This window comes from Akebia trifoliata, chromosome 6, assembly GCF_017979445.1.
Source record: "Akebia trifoliata isolate Shusen 1 chromosome 6, ASM1797944v1, whole genome shotgun sequence".
Lineage (NCBI taxonomy): Eukaryota > Viridiplantae > Streptophyta > Magnoliopsida > Ranunculales > Lardizabalaceae > Akebia > Akebia trifoliata.
The window spans coordinates 4896085-4918792 of NC_141380.1; the positions used below are offsets into that span (position 1 = coordinate 4896085).

Here is a 22708-nt window from a genome sequence, read left to right on the forward strand (position 1 = left end):
ACCTTAGATGACTTTGCCAAATATATCAAGTACAGAGGATGATTGATATTTTAAATAAAATTAAGGGGGGGGGGGGGGGGGGGGTATTTCGGTCATTTTAACTGATACTAATAGAAGACTATGGTCAAAGACTTACCCCAAGGGGTTCTTTAACATTTGTGTCCCACAACAAAAGTAAAAGACACCGAAAGGTAAAGATGAAGGGAGAGGATGCAAGCAAGGCAAAGTAAAACCCAAATAAGAAGAAAATAAAGTAAACGCTTTGACACGTGTTCAAATATTATGGACTATGAGTATCCATAGTAGTCAACTCTCTTCGTGGGTTTTTTTATTTTATTTTTGTTAAAAACGTATCTTCCCCATTTGGTCCTTCTCTCTTGTCTGGAGAGACAGAGAGCTCCATCTCTCCCTTTTTCTCTCCATATATTTCAGTTATGGGGAGAGAAGAGAGAGAGAAAGAGAGAGATTCTAACTTCTAACCATATACTTTGATCTTTCACTTAATCAAATTCTTTATTTATTTCAATTTTTTTTAATACAAAACTGGGTATTGATCAAAATTCTGAAATTTTCACTGTAAGAGAGAGAGAGAGAGAGAGAGAGAGAGAGAGAGAGTTGTGATCGATATTCGTCGGCAAAAGTGGAAAAATGTTTGTAAGTTCTTGTATTTCTTGCTCTCTGAATTATTCAAAGTAGTTATACATATTTGTTTCTCATTGTGTGGTTTTGTGGGTATTAATAATAGGTTCTTAATCTCTCTTTATCTAATTACAATAAGAAAAATTGGTTCTTTTTTTAATTTCTTTTTTACTTCAAGTTGAGATTTTAGTTAGAAGTTATAAGTTAGAACACAACCCTTTTGCATACAGTTTGTTGACTTCTTTTTATCTTGTTTAATTTCCTTGTTCAATGTCAAAGTAGATTTTTTTTTTTTCAAAATTTCAAAAATTTCTCCATTTTATGCTTGATTGGATCAATTCAAGTGACCACATTTTTCCTATTTAATCTGTAGACTTGAAATTCTTAGTGAGAAAAAGTTCCAATTGAATCAACTAATGTTTTTGTTCATCTTTTAGCAGAATGTTTTTTTAGTGATTTGGTAATTTGGGTATCAATTATCTAAATTTTTTGATAAATGGGGAAATTTTAATTTTAAATTTGAAAAAAAAAAAAAAAAAAAAAGATAAAAGGAATTTGGAAATTCAAAAGAAAACCCGAGGAGAATCTCTTTTTGTAGTTATAGATATGCCTTGATCACATGTTTGACCTGCACTTTTGATCCAAAAGGAGAAGTAGCTTCTTCAACTTGATAGTATATTTTTTTTTCACATGGTTCCTGAGATAAAAGTGTTATTGAGATATTTAAGCTCTTGTGGCTGAGAACTTGAAATGGTGATCTATGCCCTGATATTTATGAATCTGTGGCCTTCTTTTATTGCAGATCAAAGCCACTAATTGAAACCGCAGTGGGTGCAATGGCTTATGATAATTCAAGATCTGTAAGGTCCGGATTTCTATTTTTTCCGTAATATTCCATAGATTTCAATGAAATTTACGATTAATCTTGAGTTCAATTGATTTTCATCTATATAATCTTGGTTAATCTGAACTTAAAGTAATTAGTACTAAATGGGTAGTCTTTTTCTTTTTTTTTTTTTTTGGTGGGAGGGGATTAGATTATATTTATAACCAAATATGGCCTTAAGGTCTAGGACAATAATCTGTTTTTGAATCTATGTTTTGCATAAATTTTCAGGTTTGAAGAGGATCTTGAAGTTGAGAAGTTCACAACAAATAAAGGAGATAATGTTATTAAACTCTTGTACAAGATCGATGGTACAAAGATGCCAGAGTCAGGCTCCAAGAAGTCCGGGAACAAGAGACCCAGTCAAGTAGGCAGGTCCTTGAAAGCTAAAGTACTATCAAGAGTGTTTTCTGAGGACTATGAGAGAGTAAAGAAGAAGATATTGGATCCTCGAGGACCTATCTTACGACGATGGAACAAAATTTTCTTAGTTGCATGTTTAATTTCTCTTTTTGTGGATCCTCTTTTTTTTTACTTGCCGGAAGTTCAGGATGAGGCATGTATAGATTTGGGGATACCCCTTGAAGTAGCCCTCACAAGTATACGGTCAATAGCCGATGTGTTTTATGTGATTCAGATTTTCGTTCGGTTCCAAACTGCTTACGTTGCTCCCTCCTCTCGTGTGTTTGGGAGAGGAGAGCTTGTTATAGACCCTTCGAAGATTGCCTCAAGGTACCTTAGAAAGGGATTTTGGATCGACTTCGTAGCTGCACTACCCATTCCACAGGTATAATACTAACATTTCCTTTATGTTCATAGTATCTTTGTTTCAATTCTAATACCTATTTTTAATTGAGTTGTAAACTTGATTTTTTATCCTAGTTACCATAGCTAATTTTGGGTTTCGAGAATGTATCGATTTCCATCCAATTAAAACTTCAAGAGTTTTTATTTTTATTTATTCTTTACATATTGCAGATGTTAATTTGGGCTGTAATCCCAAATCTAACGGGTTTCACAATGACCAATACTAAAAACGTACTTCGGTTCAGCATCATTTTCCAATACCTCCCAAGGCTATTTCTTATCTTTCCACTCTCATCGCAAATTGTCAAGGCCACGGGGGTCGTGACAGAGACAGCATGGGCCGGGGCTGCTTATAACCTCATGCTCTATATGTTGGCAAGCCATGTAAGTACCAATTTCTTCTCTCTTCGATTATCTTTTATATATCTACATGTTGGCTTAGGAAGCCTTATACCCATTCAACAACTTTAATATATACATGTATTTTTCGAGTAATTGGTAGTTTCAGCTTACATTAAATCTGATTTTGAACCGTCTCTGAGCACATATATATGAGCAAAATTGTAAGATATATGTGTATTTCTCGTATCTCATCTTCTCATTTCTCCGAAATACCCATTGGTATTATGTGGATTTGTTGGTAGTTGATGGTTGTGTTGTGAGATGTTTAGTATTCTTATTGGGCTTGGACTTCAAGAGGCAAAACAGTATCAAGAGGGGATTTTTTTTGGGTATATATGTATTTTCGTGGCAGGGTTTTTAATGTTTTTGGTATTATGTGGGTTTTTAACAGTATCAGAGAGTGTAATATTTATCGTCGATAGTGGATTTTTCTCCTTCTCCACCTTGGACGTAGGCAATATGCTGAACCACGTAAATTTGTGTTCTATGTGTGATCGTTTCATCTTTATTTTTTTTTTCTCTTGTTATGCTTCTGCTCAACAAGTTGGATATGAAAAATAGTATTTTGATGAAATACTCAGCTTAGATTTTTTTTCCCCACTTTTTTTATAACCTATTTGCTTCTGTTTTCTATTAAATCTGAAACATAACCAACAACCCATTCACTTTGCTTTGTAATAAGGTATTAGGGGCCTGTTGGTATCTCTTATCGATTGAGCGACAAGAATCATGTTGGAGAAAGGTCTGTAGTTTGGAAAGTGCATCTTGCAATTATGGATTCTTCGATTGCCGTAAGAAGAGTGACTCTGGCCGAGATGTCTGGTTCAAATCAAGCAATGTTACACAACTTTGTGATCCAAATAAGAGCTTCTTTACATTCGGTATATATGCTGATGCATTGACTTCCAAAGTTACATCTTCGATGTTCTTCAACAAGTACTTCTACTGTCTTTGGTGGGGCCTAAAGAACTTGAGGTAAATATTATGTAACCCCAAGTTTATACTCCTTAACGAATACCACACACCTGTTATAAGCTTTTAATTCAATGGTGTACCTCTGCAGTTGTTTAGGACAAAATCTATTGACAAGCACTTATGTCGGGGAAATAAGCTTTGCTATCATCATTGCCATTCTTGGGTTGGTCCTTTTTGCACTTCTCATTGGGAATATGCAAGTAAGTCTATCCGTTTTTACCGTCTTTTGGCTCAAAACCAAGTTTTGAACTGTAACGGGTTCAATTCTGATCTTAAATATTCTAATTACTTTTCTTAATATTTCATTAACAGACGTATCTCCAATCTACAACAGTACGCTTGGAAGAGTGGAGGATCAAGAGAACTGACACCGAACAATGGATGCACCACAGGCAACTACCGCAGGAATTGAAGCAATGTGTAAGAAGATATGATCAATATAAGTGGCTTGCAACCCGAGGAGTGGATGAAGAAACTCTTCTCAAGGCCTACCAATGGACTTACGTAGAGACATCAAACGCCACCTATGTCTTGATCTAGTTCGACGAGTAAGCTCTGTCTCTTGTCTTCTAATTATTATTCTTATTTCATATAGAATGGGACTCGATAAAGGGACGCCACAATTGTTCAGTAAATTACTTGCAGTAATTATATACAAGAACTACAAATGAAAATTGTCGAAATTAAGATTGACTCTTGAGTCAGAATGTGATGCATACATGGGAATTATGCATTCTAAAGAAAGGAAAATTGCCACACAAAAAAAAAAAGTATCAATCTCAAGCATAGTCACAAAAGTCTCCGACTTATTGAAAAAGTCGCTATTAAATCGTGACTTTTTTCCTTCACCAATCTAATCATGATTTAATCGCATCTTTTCAATAAGACACGACTTTTACGAACTTCACGATTAAATCACATACTTTGCAATTAAATCAGAAGAAGTGAAATAAGACATTGGTGCACTGTTGGAGAATATGACCTTGATGATGGTGAACATTTTACGATAAAATGTAAGGTAATAGTAATGTAAATGAGGATGACAAATTTTTTTTTTAACCAATTGATAAATCGTAGCTCAGACTTATGACGCTTTACCAAACGTGTTTTGTCCTACATGGGTTAGAAGTTTTGGAATGGGCTGATTTTTGGTGAGGATGATCTCTACGATTAGAAGATCCTCCTCACCAAAAATCAGCCTATTCCGAAATTTCTAGCCCCATGTTTACAAGTTGAAAAATCGTGGACCGTCCATTTTTTGTAAATCATTTTTTATGGGGTTAGAAGTTTTGGAATGGGCTGATTTTTGGTGAGGATGATCTCCTCACCGTAGAGATCATCCTCACCAAAAATTAGCCTATTCCAAAACTTCTAACCCATGTAGGACAAGACACGTTTGGTAAAGCGTAGGGTGGTGAATGGGACCCATATATATATATATATATATATAATTTTTTTTTTAACCAATTGATAAATCGTATATATATATAGATTAACAAATTAAACCTTAATTATGGTGTGATCATGTGGTTATTTGTTGTGGATACATGGATGAAATCAATATGAGATTTCATGACATAAAACGAGAACACCACCAACCAGGAACAATTACACAGCCTTAACCCTAGCTTGATTTTTCCCCGATTTTTTCGATTTACCGAATTTTCCGGCTTTTCCTCTTGCCCACTTATTCCCGAACCCCGACTTGGTGATTATGGTCTTAAGGTGTTGATACTTTTTAATGGAAACTATTTAATTGTATTCCAATGTAGCATTGCTGATATAGTATTTTCTTATACTCAGGTCCCACTCTTTGATCAGATGGATGAGCGAATGCTAGATGCGATATGTGAGAGGCTGAAACCCGCCCTATGCACCCAGGGCACATGCCTAGTACGCGAGGGTGACCCTGTCAATGAGATGCTCTTTATCATTCGAGGCCACCTTGACTCATACACCACTAATGGTGGTCGTACTGGATTTTTCAATTCATGCCGTATTGGACCTGGTGACTTTTGTGGCGAGGAATTGCTGACATGGGCTCTTGACCCACATCCTGGTTTCATCCTCCCGTCATCTACTCGTACAGTCAAGGCCATCTCCGAAGTCGAATCATTTGCGCTCATAGCAGAGGATTTAAAGTTTGTATCGTCCCAATTTCGTAGACTCCATAGCAAGCAACTTAGGCACAAGTTTAGATTCTACTCACACCAATGGCGCACATGGGCAGCGTGCTTCATACAAGCTGCATGGCGTCGGTTTAAGAGACGAAAGGATGCTGCCGAACTCAAAGCTAGAGAGAGCCCAATGGTGATGTCACCCGAGCCAGCATTGGAATTGGTTGACATGCCCGTGCCACCAGGGTCAGGCATAGCTATTTATGCAGCACGGCTCGCAGCAAGTGCTAGGAGAGGTGGAGGCAAGCCAAGTGGATCGGTTTCTGGAGTCGTAAGCTCATTACAGAAGCCGTCCGAGCCAAATTTTGGGATCGAGGAGTGAGAGAAAATTAGTGTCAATTCAAGGGGCTTCTCCTTTACTTGGTATGCCATTGTGTAGGCGTGGGTGTCGGTGGTGTATGTTTGTATGTCTTGGATGTATACTGCTCTGCTACTTTTTTCAATTTAAAGATTTCCACCTGATTTGTTTATTGTTATACAAGAAAAAAAAAAGGAAATTATTTGTCGAAAAAGGCTATTAGCCAGAGGAGCAAAACAGGAATTAAAGTGATTGGATCATGCAATTCAAATTAATTTTTTTTACGACCATAATGAAAAAATTCTCTGAATTTTTTTTTTAATTTTTAAATCACATTATTCCTCGAGCACAAAGGGTCTGTTTGAAAATGTTGTGTGTAAAGTTGTTGTTGAATCAACTTGTTTAAACTGAAATGAGACTGCCAAGTAAGGAAGTTAGTTTAAACTAATAGAATGTGATTCTAGACAAACTGAACTAAAAGGAATAAGATTTGTTTAACAAACCCCAAATATGTGGAACAAGGGTTGATGAACATGATGATTTCTAATGTTTAGTTATTTGCTCCAAAACTCACTGAGTCAAAATGAAAATCCATGGAGTTATATGTACTATATCTAATGTTTTTTCAAAAAATAGTAAATAAATATAGTTTTAAATACTGGAAATGCTAATGTCCCAAACCTCAAAGGACATTAACATTTTTCACCACATTTTTTCCCCTACTAATACCCGTATACATTTTGTCTTTTAATGTAAAAGATAAGGAGGTCTGTTGGTATTTTACATAATAAATACTTGTTTGCATTGATTATCAAAGTATTTATTACAAATAAGAATTTAAATCTAAATACTAAATACCCTTAGAAATTATTATGTAAAAAGACAGTCATTTATTATGTAAATAAGACTAATATACCCTTATCTTTTTCACTATAAGATAAAATGGGCAAAAGTACCATTAAAAAAAGAATGTGGTGGAGAATGCAAAGTCCCCCTTAGGTCTTGGACTTTAGCATTTCTAATAATAATTGAAGGTAATTTAAACATACCCCTCCTCGTTTTGGTGAATATTTGGAATACTCCCATGTTTTCAAACTGTTGACGTACATCCCACCCTCAATCTACTCTACTAAATTGATGAAAAAAAATACTCAAATGCATTCATCTTCAACCCTTTGATTTTTCTATCCAAAACTAATTATCTTAATATTCTTCCTACTTCAATCATCAAACCGACTAGTATAGTTGACAAAATCTATAAATTATGATACCATAGACTTGAGTTTGATTCCTACCAATATCTGAGTTACTGATTTTATTAAAAATAGATTAACATATGAAGAAAAAATAATTTCAAACCTCAAAAATAAGATAGGATTTTTGGATAAATAGAAAATAATGAAATTTTAGATAGAAAATTCAAAGGTTTTCCACTAAGAAGTAAGGTGAGTCAAGAACAATGGATTGAAGATGAGGTTGAACATATTAAAAATAATTTACCATAAAAGTTGAAGAGTTCGAAGATGATCGTTTTTTCTAATGAGAAGTTAAAGATGAAGGTATTTAAGTCATTTATCATCAATCTATAAGAGAAGACCAATGTCAAAGGGCATGTCATTATGCCAGCTCAACATTAATCTTTTGGATTTCTGGAAAACTCACCGTCAAAGTCAAAATCAAAATCATGTGCGATTCGACTTCAAAGGTACTGTAATAGATTTCCACACCTGTCCAAAGCCCCACCACCACCTAAATTATTTTGACTTTTCTACAACAAACAAGGCTTAATGCACAACATCAAAACCTACCATTCCCTGATGATCAAGTACACATTCCTAGTGATTTTTTTTGAAAATCCCTAGGAATATTCTTTCATCTCAACCATTCTTTTAATAGAGAGCCTCTAACATGTTTGAAAATAAGTAAGCTTTACAATTCACAAAATGTCTAAAAATATTCCAAATAGAGTTGGGGTTCTCGACTCGATCTTTTTCACTCAGCTGATGTGGCAAGGGCACAGAACCATACATTATTTTCTTTGGGATACACAAGGAAAATATCAACATGTTCTGTGCCCTTGCCACATCAGCCAAGTCTAGACCGAGTGAAAAAAATTGAGTTAGAAAATCATTAGCTTTCTGAATATTTTGATCAAAACATTATAACTTTTGTCAAAATCAAATTAAAATATTGATTCTTGAAACATAAATTGTTTTGACGTGTTTAATATTTTTTTCTGTATTACAAGGTTTCTCCACACCAAAAGGACTTGTCCTTACGGATGCAATTCCGACCTAATGCAATAGATAAGTCAAGAAACAATCCAATTTCGAACACACAACCAGAAGGAGCAAATCATTCTCATTTAATTTGAAGTCACAAGATGGGCCAAACATATAAGAGGTTAGTGGGCCCCAATATTTATGGGCTTATTTTTTCTAAGCTTTCACATACTTCACAAGCTATGTTTTTAAACTTACAAAATAGGTCATCATGGTTGGTGAGTCAGCTGTAAGTCACCTCTATAATACCTGTTTAACCACATTTACTCAAATAAATAATTTAGTTTCCACTATTGTCCAAACAAGTTTGATATTTACTTGAGAAAATAAAATATCTTTGTGAAGGTTTAAAAGGGCATTTTGATGAATTTAAGAGAAGATCAAAGACACTTATATTATTCTTATCCACAAATGGAAAAAAAATGATTAAATTCTCAGTCACTCCTTTTCCTTTCTTTGGGTTAGGCCCACAGCCCACTAGTTTAGAAAAAATATATACTGAAATGGAGGAAAAAGTTTATGGAAGCCACTTGCACACTTGAAGAAGACAAGATTGGTGAAAAGGGTATCTATTGAGTTGAATTGGAAAATATTATTTTATTTAACCAAGAGAGAATATCCAACCAACACTGATTATTTGATCACAATTAAATATTTAAATAAGTTTTGTCGGTAACTAACTGAGTTTAGAAAGAAAAAAAAAATTGATTAGTTTGCTAAAGTTTCCAATCGATATACTACTTTTTCTTAGGATTATCAATGAATCGGATGAGACCCAAAATTTGATTCATTCTGATAACTTCAGGTCTGGATCGATGTTTTGGATTCCGATAAGGTCTCGATCCAATATCTTATTAGATTGGATCTGGATCAATCATGTCTCGATCCGATAATATGTTAAAAAGTGCATAAATTATATTATATATTTGTTGAGATGTATGAAATTTATTTAGATTTTGTATATAAAATCGGGTTTGACCCAATCTGGATCTGATTTGATTGTTAATGAATTGGGTTTGAATTTTAATATCAAGTTCTGATAAAAACCCAATCCGATACTTATCGGATTAGTTTCGAATCAAGTCTTTATTGGATCGATACCAAATCAATCCTGATCCAATCCGAACCCGATCCATTGACAGCCGTACTCTTTCTAACTTGATTAGTGTATGATATCGTTGAAGTACTCCTCCGCTTTACCATCAAATTGTTGAACCTTTTATTGTCACAGCTCAAGTTTGGGCAAATTTTCACATTTCTTAACATAGCCCGCCAAATTAATGAGTTAAATAAATAGTAATTTAAACCTCTACGAGTCACTTTAAAACTTGGTTGGGTAAACTGGACTATTTTGATGTGATTTGGTATATAAACTCACCATATCAGATTGGAAAGAGGATTGAGTTATATCTTATACTTTTTTTAATAAAAAAAATATAAATAAATTTATTTTAATTCTTTTACAAAAAAAATAAATTTATTTTATATAGGGTATGCCATTAATGTTCAAGAGTCAAGACTCCAATGCTACAAGCAACCTACAAAACCATTTTTTTCATAATTATTCTTATAAATCATTTCTATTTTACTTGTTAATACAAAAAAAAAATCTTACGATGTAATAATGTTTTGCAAATATTACAAAAATACCATTAAACTATAACAAAATTTATTTTTCTAATCATGATCCAATAATATGTATTTAAATCTGATTTTTATCATTATTTGGTATAATTAAACATTTTGATAGATGGAGGTGAGTTTTTATCATTCATTTTCATCATCTTTTGTTTTCGAATTTTTTTTTACCATTTAGCAAATGAAACATGTTAAAAATCGATTTAAACTTTATCATTTGCATTCGATTTTTTTCTTTTTTTAAAATTCTTAGTATATTCGTAAGTCAGGATTGAACTCATCAACACTATTTTGGTAGGTACATACCGAATCCATTTTTTCACATTGTACCCTCTTATAAAGAACTGTTTGATATGTACCTACCACATCATAACATATTTTTCAATATGTTTATACCAAATATATATATATATATATATATCGTTCTTAGATCAGTAGTTAGAAACTGAACAATTATTTGCACGGGATCCTATATGAAAAATATTTAATATGTATTTACCAAAAATTATTGAAAGATTTGTTAGGTTGTTATTAAGTTTAAAAAAAAATCGTTGGGTGAAATTAGTACATAAGTATTTGCTGCAGACACCCACAATGACGGTGGGTAGAATGAGTAGGTAAGAATAGCGAGCAACAAAGTGGGTGCAAAATGTCAATACTCAATGGTGTGTCCATAGTCCGTCCCATTTATAAAATATATAATTTTGAACAAAGGTTCTCTTTTGGCCAGCTAAACATCGGTCTTAGCCTCTTACGTACGTATGACAGTGATGTGGGAAGTAAAAGTCAAAATCACATGAGTTTGACTTTTTTACTATGGACAAATGTAAGTAGGTTATTGGGCCAGCAAGTGTACCACGTGGAACTTAATGGTTCACAGCTGTATGGTTTCAACTACAGCGATTTCTGAAGAATTGTGAACCACCCGTAAACCACCTGTGGTTGCACTCACGTCTTATCCAATAATTGATTTTGTTTTGAGTCCGACTACCCTTACTATAACAGTGAAGAAAAAATAAATAAAACCCCTTACTACTAAGACTCATCCACCACAAAAAAAAACCTCGAGATGTGTAAGATAAGAATTTGAGATTAATACTAAATCTCGAGGTCTTTTTGACGGTCGATGCGGCTTAATAATAAATCATAGTAAGGAAAGGATTTCTCTTTTATTTTATTTTATTTATTGTGCATTAAACTTCAGTTTGGGGGGGGGGGGGGGGGGATAGACAATATTTTCTCCCCCAAAAATTATTTTTTATAATAATATTAATTTTTTTTTTGGCCACACCAGCCATTAGTTCACTAAGAGTGGAAGAGAATAAATTTAGGATTTTTCAACCTCAATCTCAAAATAAATAAATAAATAATAAAGAGAGATTTATCAAGCAAACTTATCTATCACATTTTTCTTATAAAAACCCCCTTGAATTTGTTCGGTAGCCATCCTTTTCAATACTTTCGATCAAGTTTAAAAATAATTTTTTAAATTTATTTTTTTGGATCTAAATTTTTCTACAAAATCTAGAAGATTGCGATGTTAGATTATCAATTTGAAATCTTATTAAATTTGTCATGCTAACTACATTCATAAAGTAAGGTTTGTTCAAATAATAAACTTGATAGAGTAAGGGAGTTTTTGTAATAAAGTTACAAATAAATCTGTAAAAAAAAATGTCATTTATAGAATGGAGGAGACTTTTACCTCCGCCAAGAAAAAAGTTGTTTCAAATCATATTTTTATATCAAAATAATTTTTTTAATTAGTAGTTTACATTATTTTTTAATTAAATTAAAAAGTTTTAGAAAAGAAAGAAAAATGATTGACAACGAGAAAGATGAAAAAGGTAAATCTTTTTCGCTATCACTCATTTTTTTTTATTAAAATATTTTATTTTAGGTTAGAAAAATGATTTGTTAATGTGTGTCCTAAGGGTATAGGTTAAAATACATTATATACACCATAGAAATAAGTATTTGAGGGTAGTTTTAGTAGGAAATTTTTTTTATTGAGGACATTTTATGTAGTAAAATAAAAATAAAATTGGAGGTACATTTAATGCATGCATGTTAACAGAACCTTGGAAAAAATAAACTGACAAATAATGGATTTATTTTTATTTTTGGCAAAATATTGCCCAATTCGTTGTAAAATACAAATTCAAACAAACAAACAAACAAAAAATACTACTTTCCATGTGTTAGCCCCCACAATCCACTTGTTTAAAAGATCTTGGAAGCCACTTGCATGCTTATAAGAGACAAGACTGGGGACAAGGGTGTCTGCTGAGTCGATTTGGAAGATATTTATTATTAAACCAATAAAGGCTATGGCATCGATAATTTGATCATTATTAAATATTTATTAAGTTTTGTCGGTAGCTACCCTGTCTTAATAGGAAAAAAAAAATGTCAAAGCTTATTAAAGAAAAGTATTATTTTGAGTACAATAATTCTAATAAACTAATGATAATTTTTGACTCAGAAAATTTTTACTTGGTTGACGTGGCTAATGCATAGAATCGTAGATCTTTTGCCCTTGTGTATTCCTAAGAAAAAGATCTATGATTCTATGCACTTGCCATGTAGACTCAATATAGATAGAATGAAAATTTTTGAGTCAGAATATCGTGACTCATACTAATATCTCAACCTGGTTATATGTTTCAATCTCGGGATAATATCCTAAACTAACTGTGTCATCTCAGGATAAGTATTCATAATATTCAAAAAAAAAAAAAAAAGTGAGATAAAATAAATCAAATTATTAATATTCACTAGAAGGTGGTGTGTACAAACACACATTTATATAAAGGGTTTATTTGTAATTTAAAATATTGATTAATATATTTTTGAAGATTACACATTTACCAAGTCCTTTCTTTTGCATTTCTATCAACACGTTTCCAAGAAATGACATCCCATCTAAAAATGTGTGGGTCTCTTGCTAAAATCCCACAAAAATTAGATGGCTTAACAACATTCTTTCCATAAGGTTGTCAATGCCGATTGAAATCAAAATGTACTGTATGTCCAACTTCTAGATTGTATAAATCCAAACACCTAGTTGAGTCACGTCTTCTTTTAGGTACCTAACCGGATCTTTCGTCGACCTCACATGTTGTGAATGATCCAATTGCTTTTGTTACGAATATTAAAACTATTAAAACTAAAAATATAAGAAATAATAGTTGATATTATAAATTAACTAAATATATTTTGACATGTTAAATATAGAAATATAAAATAGTTAAACAAACACGTCCATTAACAAGTTGTTTGAATGGTAAAATATAAAACTTAACATTATAAGACTTACATCAAATTTGTGAATCTTCAAAATCAGATTCAACTGTATCATCAACGAATCAATTGAATGAAAAAATTGTCTAGATAACAATTAAGGAGATGCATTAATGATAATTCCCGGTACACCATTTCTATCCCAATTTACACCACCATCGTTGTCTTGTTCCAAAAGATTTATATGTTGAAAAGAACTAAATGATTGATTTTGTCGAATCTCACATTCGTCAGCTACATAATCCCCATTCATGTCAAATAAGTTTCTAGGTTTAGTTTTGACAACAATGTGCCAATCTTTTTCAACAGGAGCTTTCATGTAAAAAAGTTGTTGTGGTTGTGAAGCTAATACATATGGCTCATTAGTAATTTGTTCTGTTTGAAATAACAAACGTTTGAAATTTGTAAGTGTGAATCAATAGTGATCAACCTTTATTCCCTTGCCTGTTGTCCTTACATCAACCCAATCGCATTTAAAAAAATACAAATTTGAGACTTGAAAAATAAGTCAACTCGATAATATCTATTAGACGCCCATAATATGTGACATCTCCTACAATGAGTCTCTGATCTCTAATATTTGCAAAACTTGTTGTAACTGCAGTTATCATAACACCATTATTCTGATTTTTTTTTGTCACTCTCAATACTTAAGATACGAAACCTATATCTGTTTTGAACATATCCCTTAAACCTCTTCGCAACGGTTTGCGATCCGTAGCTTCGGCTTACAATTTCATCCGACACAACAGTATTTGATTTCCATATCAATTCTACCTAATCCAAGGAAAAAAAATTAAGAAATTGTTATCCAATTTATTTGGTCAAAGCATTATTCTAATGACTATGATATTTTATAGTTCTTGAACCACTTGGTGAACATTCCGTTTTGCATCTTATGTAGTTCATGAGAACCAGAACATGGGTTTTGTATTTGAAGCGATCGCATGTGTTGTATGTGGTACCATTAATAATGCACATGAGATCGTACCACTCGAAAATATAGTATAAAATCATATAAAATTAAATGATCACTCTAATGTGTTACTTATTCAATGTAACATATAACATTATTGTTGTTAAACAACACATAATGATGTGCTTGTTCCCATTCTAGTTCACTCAAATGAAATGGCATTACAACTCCCATCATGTTATCGTCATAATTCTTCACTGATCGATTGAACCTTGTTTCAACTTTGGTTAGATACCTAGTGAACAATATATAGTCTCACAATAAACAACAACTTAGTGTGTTTCATGCATCCATAGTATAATTCAATTTCTACATCACCCAACAAATTGTAGAATCCATTGGCTTCTACATTTACCCCACTATTTAGTCTTGTCGAATTAGTACTTATATCACAATCTGGTGAAAATCTAAAAACATCGTTTAATAAATTTCATATTCTATCACCCACATTTTGCATATCGGTTCGAACATTCTGATTTGCATTATGACCCTTAGAGGATGACGACCCTAACTCTTCACCATGAAATAACCACCTCGTATAATCATTATCAAACCCCTCTCAAATTATATGATCAAAAGCATTTTCTCTATCTTGATATAACACATTGTTGCAATTAGGACAATGACACTTCAACTTCCAATTAATAGTTGCTCCACGTTCAAATGCGTACTCAATAAATCATTTTACTCCCTCAATGTATTTAGCACTGAGCCTATTACATACATTTAAAAATAATAAAAAATAGGAGGCGCGTTAGTGCATCAACGTCATATGATAGATTCATATTAAAATTTTAAAAAAATGTATAGATTATTGTAATACCTTGACTTTCAGATCTAACTCCTATCTATTATACTGTCAAGATCCTCTAAAATCTGAATTAAGACAAAAATCCACTCTTATTTCTAGTAATTTTTCAACTACTCGCAAAATTTGAAGATAGGTCTATGGGGCCTATCTGATCTTAAATTTGAAATCAACTCATGATTACAAATTCCAAAAAAATTTCTAAAGTGAACTATTAGGATCCAATCTTATAGACATCACTTATCCATTTACATTAACACAATGGACCATGATTTAAACTAATGTTTTAAGAGGCGTATAATACTTACACTTCAAGACACGACTCAATTTGAACTAAGACTAATGTTTTGGATAAGGAATTTTATCTTTTGTGTTAATCACTAGTAGTAGTAACGTAAAACACTTGAGTTCAACTTAAGTGTTCAGATTTCATTTTACTTGAACTACGATGAAATAATAGGCATAAATACAAGTTGTATTTTTTGATTTCTTACAAAATTAGAAGCACAAAGAAGCCAATTAAAAGTTTTTGGATAATTTCAATTCCTCTATATGTCATTACCAATATACACTACATGAAAAAAATAAAAAGAAGAGAATATTGAACAAGTTATTAAACATAAATTAATCTTGTTTAAAAAAATAATAATAAAAGCTGACAAGGAACACTTTCACTTAAAATTAATTAGAATGTTAGTATTGAAAAAAAAATAGTATGAGTCAATAATCAAACAAGTTAATCCATTGACCAAATTGGATCTCGAAATCAATCAACAAAGTTGGCACTTATATTTTCATAAATAAAAAGAAATATGATAAAACTAGTGATATCAGATTTTAAAATTTAAAAAAAAAAAAATAAAATTCTCTTACATATAACTTGGTTATCTAACACTACAAATGAATGAATTAAACAAGTTTACTGCAACTATAGTTGCAGTATTTTATTACGTATTTATAAACTTAAGATCCATGGTTCCAGTTTTTTTTTTTTTTTTTTTAATAATAGGAATGATAGTTATATTGCATGTTGCTTGACCATATTTAGACACAAGGGTAATTAGAAAAGACCACCATTACCTAGTTGTATATATAAAAGAAGACAAAAAAAATCTACTAAAAAATTATTTTCATTTGAGTTGAAGCATGGATCATTAAAAAAACTAGTAATGTATTAAACAAAATTAGGCAAATCAACACTATGTAACAGATTATGAGTGTTTATATAAGATGCCATTACTAGCTCACAGAAAAGTAGTTCAAGAAAAATAAAAGTAGTTTAAGAAAAGATTTCTAATTATTAACCAAAAACAACCCTATCACTAAGTTATACAAATAAACAACGAAGAGCAATTGATCTGTAGACATACTCACTTCAAATATATATATATATATATATATATGGGGGGCGTTCAATGGCCAACTTTTTGGCAAAACATTTTTCAAAACATGAGTTAGAGGTTTTGGAATGGGCTGATTTTTGGTGAGGATGATCTCTACGGTGAGGAGATCATCCTCACCATAAATCAGCCCATTCCAAAACTTCTAACCCATATTTACAAGCTAAAAAATCGTGGACCGTCCATTTTTTGTAAACTGTTTTTGATGGGGTTAGAAGTTTTGGAATGGGCTGATTTTTGGTGAGGATGATCTCCTCACTGTAGAGATCATCCTCACCAAAAATCAGCCCATTCCAAAACCTCTAACCTATGTTTTGAAAAATGTTTTGCCAAAAAGTTTGCTAAAAAGTTTGCCCTTGATCGCTACCCTATATATATATATATATATATATATATATATAGGGTCCTTTTCAGCAACAAACATTTTGGCAAAACATTTTTCAAAACATAGGTTAGAGGTTTTGGAATGGGCTGATTTTTGGTGAGGATGATCTCTATGGTGAGGAGATCATCCTCATCAAAAATCAGCCCATTCCAAAACTTCTAGCCCCATGTTTACAAGTTGGGAAATCGTGGACCGTCCATTTTTTGTAAGCCATTTTTGATGGGTAAGAGGTTTTGGAATGGGCTGATTTTTGGTGATGATGATCTCCTCACCGTAGAGATCATCCTCACCAAAAATCAGCCCATTCCAAAACCTCTAACCCATATTTTGAAAAATGTTTTGCCAAAATGTTTGTCAAAATGTTTGTTGCTGAACATTTCCCATATATATATATATGGGTCCGTTCAGCACCCTAAGTTTTACCACACACTTTAACAAACGTGTTTTGTCTTACATGGGTTAGAAGTTTTGGAATGGGCTGATTTTTGGTGAGGATGATCTCTATGGTGAGGAGATCATCCTCACCAAAAATCAGCTCATTCCAAAACTTCTAACCCCATCAAAAATGGTTTATAAAAAATGGACGGTCCACGATTTTTCAACGTGTAAACATGGGGCTAAACATTTCGGAATGGGCTGATTTTTGGGGAGGATGATCTTCTAATCATAGAGATCATCCTCACCAAAAATCAGCCCATTCCAAAACTTCTAACCCATGTAGGACGAAAAACGTTTGTTAAAGTGTGTGGTAAAACTTAGGGTGCTGAACATTTCCCTATATATATATATAGGGAAATGTTCAGCAACAAACATTTCGGCAAAACATTTTTGAAAATATGGGTTACAGGTTTTGGAATGGGCTGATTTTTGGTGAGGATGATCTCTACAGGGAATAGATCATCATCACCAAAAATCAGCCCATTCCAAAACTTCTAACCCATCAAAAATGGTTTACAAAAAATGGACGGTTCACAATTTTTCAACCTGTTAACATGGGGCTAGAAGTTTTGGAATGGGCTGATTTTTGATGAGGATGATCTCCTCACCGTAGAGATCATCCTCACCAAAAATCAGCCCATTCCAAAACCTCTAACCCATGTTTTGAAAATTTTTGCCAAAATGTTTGTCAAAATGTTTGTTGCTGAAAGGGACCCATATATATATATATATAGGGAAATGTTCAGCACCATAAGTTTTACCACACACTTTAACAAACGTTTTTTGTCCTACATGGGTTAGAAGTTTTGGAATGAGTTGATTTTTGGTGAGGATGATCTCTATGATTAGAAGATCATCCTCCCCAAAAATCAGCCCATTCCGAAATGTTTAGCCCCATGTTTACACGTTGAAAAATCGTGGACCGTCCATTTTTTGTAAATCAATTTTGATGGGGTTAGAAGTTTTGGAATGAGCTGATTTTTGGTGAGGATGATCTCCTCACCATAGAGATCATCCTCACCAAAAATCAGCTCATTCCGAAACTTCTAACCCATGTAAGACAAAACGCGTTTGTTAAAGTGTGTGTAAAACTAAGGGTGGCGAACGGGACCCATATATATATATATATATATATATATATATATATATCTAACTTACAAGAGATTCAAAGAAAAAGATTCTTGAAAATTTTTGTCTTTGAATTTAGTCAAGCCTTCAACTATCCACAATAAATAAAACATATTATATATGTTGTTTGCTTATGTAAAATTTCATTAAAATCAACTAATAACAAACAAGTAATCGAGAAAATCCCAAATTATAACAACGAACAACAAATACATAAAAGAGAGAGCTAAATTCAAGTTTCTAACGAGAGAGAGAGAGTAAGAGACTGACCTTCAACCAAAACTTCATCCAAAACTTTAGATTTGGAGACAAACCCTAGCTCAAACTTTGGAGAGAAATTTTGGTGGCTATATTTTTTTAGAGAAACGACCTTTGGCTGCGCGGGAATGAACGAATTTGAAGGGTTAAACCCACAAAAATCTCAACAATTTGTTCTCCCTTTGGCAGCTATAGAAATCGCCCCAACCTTTTCGGAATTTAAATCGCCCCATTGACTATGTATCGTTGTTTTCTCAAATCATTAGTAGAGAAAACCTAAAGATTTGAGAAATTTTTTTTTTTCGAAAATTAGTATTTATGAAATCGCTTGTAATGAAACCCATAAGGTTTTTTGAATCAAAGATATATGGGTACCAAGATTTTGGCATTTTTTTTTTTGGAAAATCGGCGTTTATCAAATCGCCTGTAAAGAAACCCTTAAGGTTTTTTGAAACAAAGATATGGGAACCAAGACTTGGAGGAGAAATTTGTTTTGGAAATCGGCATTTATTAAATCGCCTTAAAAAAACCAGGTTTTGTGAAACGTAATATGAGAACCAAGATTTTATGGATTTGGTTTTTTTTGGAAATTGACATTTAACAAATCATCTGTATAGAAATCCTTTAAGTTTTGTTAAAAAATATATGGGAATCGAGATTTATGGGCATTTTTTTAGAAAAGTCCTATAAAACATTTTTTTTAATTAAAATGCTATTTTTTAAAAAAAATGTCAAAATATTTGGCCTCTAAATCATGTTTTTTTTTGTAGTGTGATTTTTGACCAAAATAACCCTAATTATATGAAGTTCAATTATAAAAATGGGGGCATACATGACCACTCAAAATTTGGTGTTGAACCCCTTCAACTTTGCCTTCTATCGTTATAATTACTAGAAGGGGGCACATGCAAACACACACATCTCTAAAGGGCTTAGTTGTAATTTAAAATATTAGTTAAAATGATAATTTTGAAAATTACATAGTAAAAACGATAGTTTTCTAATTTTAAAAATTAATCAGCGTGATTTTAAGAATGAGGAATTGCAAATTTATTTGTCTTTGACCAAAATGACCTTGCTTATATTTAGTTTAAATGTTAAGTTGGGGGCATTTATGCCAACTCAAATTTTAGTGTGGAACCACTTTCTCTTATTATATTAGTAAAGATGAATAAGTCGCCAAAACTTAAACAAAATGGTTAAATGACAAAAATCTACGTAGTTTAACATAAAAAAACTTGTTAAGAGATCAAGTGATCCAAGGAACTCAATACATTAATTGCTTTATTAATTATTACAATAAAGACAACAAAAATCCTTATCGTAAAGATTTTGGTACCACGTAACTGATCTTTTCTTCCATTCTATTTTGTTGTATATTCACGTTATGTCAAAAATCATGTTCAACTAAAAAATAGTATTTTTCATATTTTCTTTTCTATGAATAATTCAATCGTTGTTCAATTACATTGATGATGATTGCAACTAATAGCAAAGTAGAAATTTTACAAACTAGGCAAGCTTAGGGAAAGCTCGAGTTCAGAGTGACACGTATTAATCCATTTCTCGAATCCAAGTTAATTCAGTCTCAACTATTTTATCCTTTTACCCACCACCATAGTAAAAATTAACATAAATTAAAATTTGTGAATAATTTTATTTAAAAAAAAAGTATAACCAAATTTAAGGTCTCATCAGATTAGCTTCAGCTATAGTCACAAAATTGGAGTACATGTTCAAATCGACAATGAAAAACTTTGGAAAAACATTGAAAACGGGAAAAAATGATAAAAATAAAAGATAAAAAGATATATTAAAAGTTACGAAAAATACATATGTAATGAAAACTCATAAAATCAAGTTATTATTATTAAATCTCATATTTTAAAATTTATAAATCACCAAAATCTATTATGTATCAAATCCCACATTGAAAAATGAACAAGAAAGTGTTTAATTTTTTTCCTTGCGAAAAAAAAAATGATAATAAAACGGCATTTTTTTTTTAATCGCAAATGAAAAAGTCACGTTTTTTAATCGTCAAAGATGTAATACGCACTTTTTTTTTTCTTCAAAAAGTCATCTTTTTTTTTTATTACAATGGCTCCAATCGGTCTCTAAATTTAGAGATAGAGACGTCTAAACTTAGCTTAGTTCCAACCAGGTTCTAAATCTCTAACAACCCTTTTAAATAACTATTCACGACTCTAAATTTAGAGACGTTAAAAAATTTTAGAGCCCATCTTTAAATTATTATTCATTATTTTTAAATACTCATTTTTTTTTTATAACAAAAATGCCATTTTGACTTCCATCTTTTTATTAATCATATTTTAAATATAATTTTTGTCCACTACTTATTATTTTTAATTTTTTTAATTTAATTCTAGATTTAAAGAATAAATAATGATTTATAGGGAGGACTAGTTAGAATTTAAATTAATTCGAAGGAAAACATATTCTCTAAATTCAGATAAAGATGTCAATTTGGAGTCAAATTTTAGAGACGTGAGTTGGAGTTGCTCTCATACTATATAATCCTTCTTACATAAATCTATTTTATTAAATAAAATTATTTTATAACATTTTTTCTCATTTTTAATAAGCAAATCCTAGGACGGAGCCAAAATGAAATTCATGTAAAGGAAATTGGGTAAAAAAAAAAAAAAACAAACAATTTAGGATTTCTTCATCAAACGCTTGACTGGACCAGAAGTCTTTATCAAAGTCATGGATAACTTGACCACCACCACACTCAAGACTTCGAGTCAATGTCCAAGAGCTTCTGAACCGTATAAATTCCGTTTTCTAAACGTAGTCCAGGGCCTCCGGGCCCAATACAATGACGTCATCTTTCAATTATATCCCAGCAAGGCATGACGTCATATATTTTGTTGTCGGTGTAACGTATCTGAGATTCCAAAAAAGTCCTCAATAATTCACCTAGCAAGGTTTAAGACTATTTTGTCCTTTTATGGGTATAACGGTAATTTCGTGTTGTTCGTCCGTTTTCTCTATCCAAATGAAATCTTTTCTATTAAATATTTTAATATAGGAAATTATAAATATCATGATTATCCAGATGGGTTCATAAAAGCAATAACGGCGTCATTTCTCCGTCACGATCGAAGAGGGCAATTGTTATTCTTTTATGGTGATTTGGGCATAGGTCTCCACGTTTGAGTGAATATTAGAGATAAGTCCCTGGCTTTTCAAATTGTTGACATGCTTCTCTTGACCTTGCTCTTATTGACTAATTAAAACGATTAAATATCCTCATCTTCAACCTTAAATCAGAAACCTTTGTATTTCTTTCCACAATCGCTATTTTCAACCACTTGGATAAATCTTGAGTCGTGTTAGGGTGACATTATGAATTTTACAATTTTAACGTTAGATGTTGTTTCCTTATGATACGAGTAAATACATCTAAAATTATATATGCACCTCCACGTCAAAAATGTAAAAATCACGATGAATCCAATATCATTTTATCACTAGTGTAAAATCTTTTACTCACACCTTTGATTTTAAGATTTTATCTAATCTTAAAGTCTTAAAAATAATATAGAATTTTTAGAAAAGTAGAAGATAATAATGAATTTTTTTTTATAGAAAAATAGGCCTTTACAATCATTCTCCCTTTTTTTTTCTATCAGTAAAGATTTTATTCAAGGTAAAGTCGAAAAATGATGAACAAAGAGTAAGAACCTTGTAGACATTGATGTGAGAAGAAAAAAAAAAAAGGATGAGGGCATTTATGTAAATATGAAAATTTTTGTAGAAAAATCAAGATTTAAAGCGAAATGGTATACAATGAATTGAAAATAAGATTGCATGGATCAAAAGTAATTTACAAAGAAGGATGAAGAGCTTGAAATGACTAGTTTTGAAAAAGAGCCCTACTT

At 31.9% G+C, this 22708-nt stretch overlaps 1 protein-coding gene across 1 annotated transcript; it reads left to right on the top strand.

Annotated features, from left to right (window-relative positions):
• Positions 1-377: 377 nt before the first annotated feature.
• LOC147399793 (protein CNGC15b-like) lies at positions 378-6464 on the top strand. Its single transcript, XM_086445276.1, is given in 9 exon segments — positions 378-654; positions 1442-1504; positions 1757-2312; positions 2504-2716; positions 3417-3709; positions 3798-3909; positions 4022-4193; positions 4196-4257; positions 5513-6464. Coding segments are annotated over 8 exon segments (2133 nt in total). The 5' UTR covers positions 378-654; positions 1442-1475; the 3' UTR covers positions 6209-6464.
• The last annotated feature ends 16244 nt before the right edge of the window (positions 6465-22708 follow it).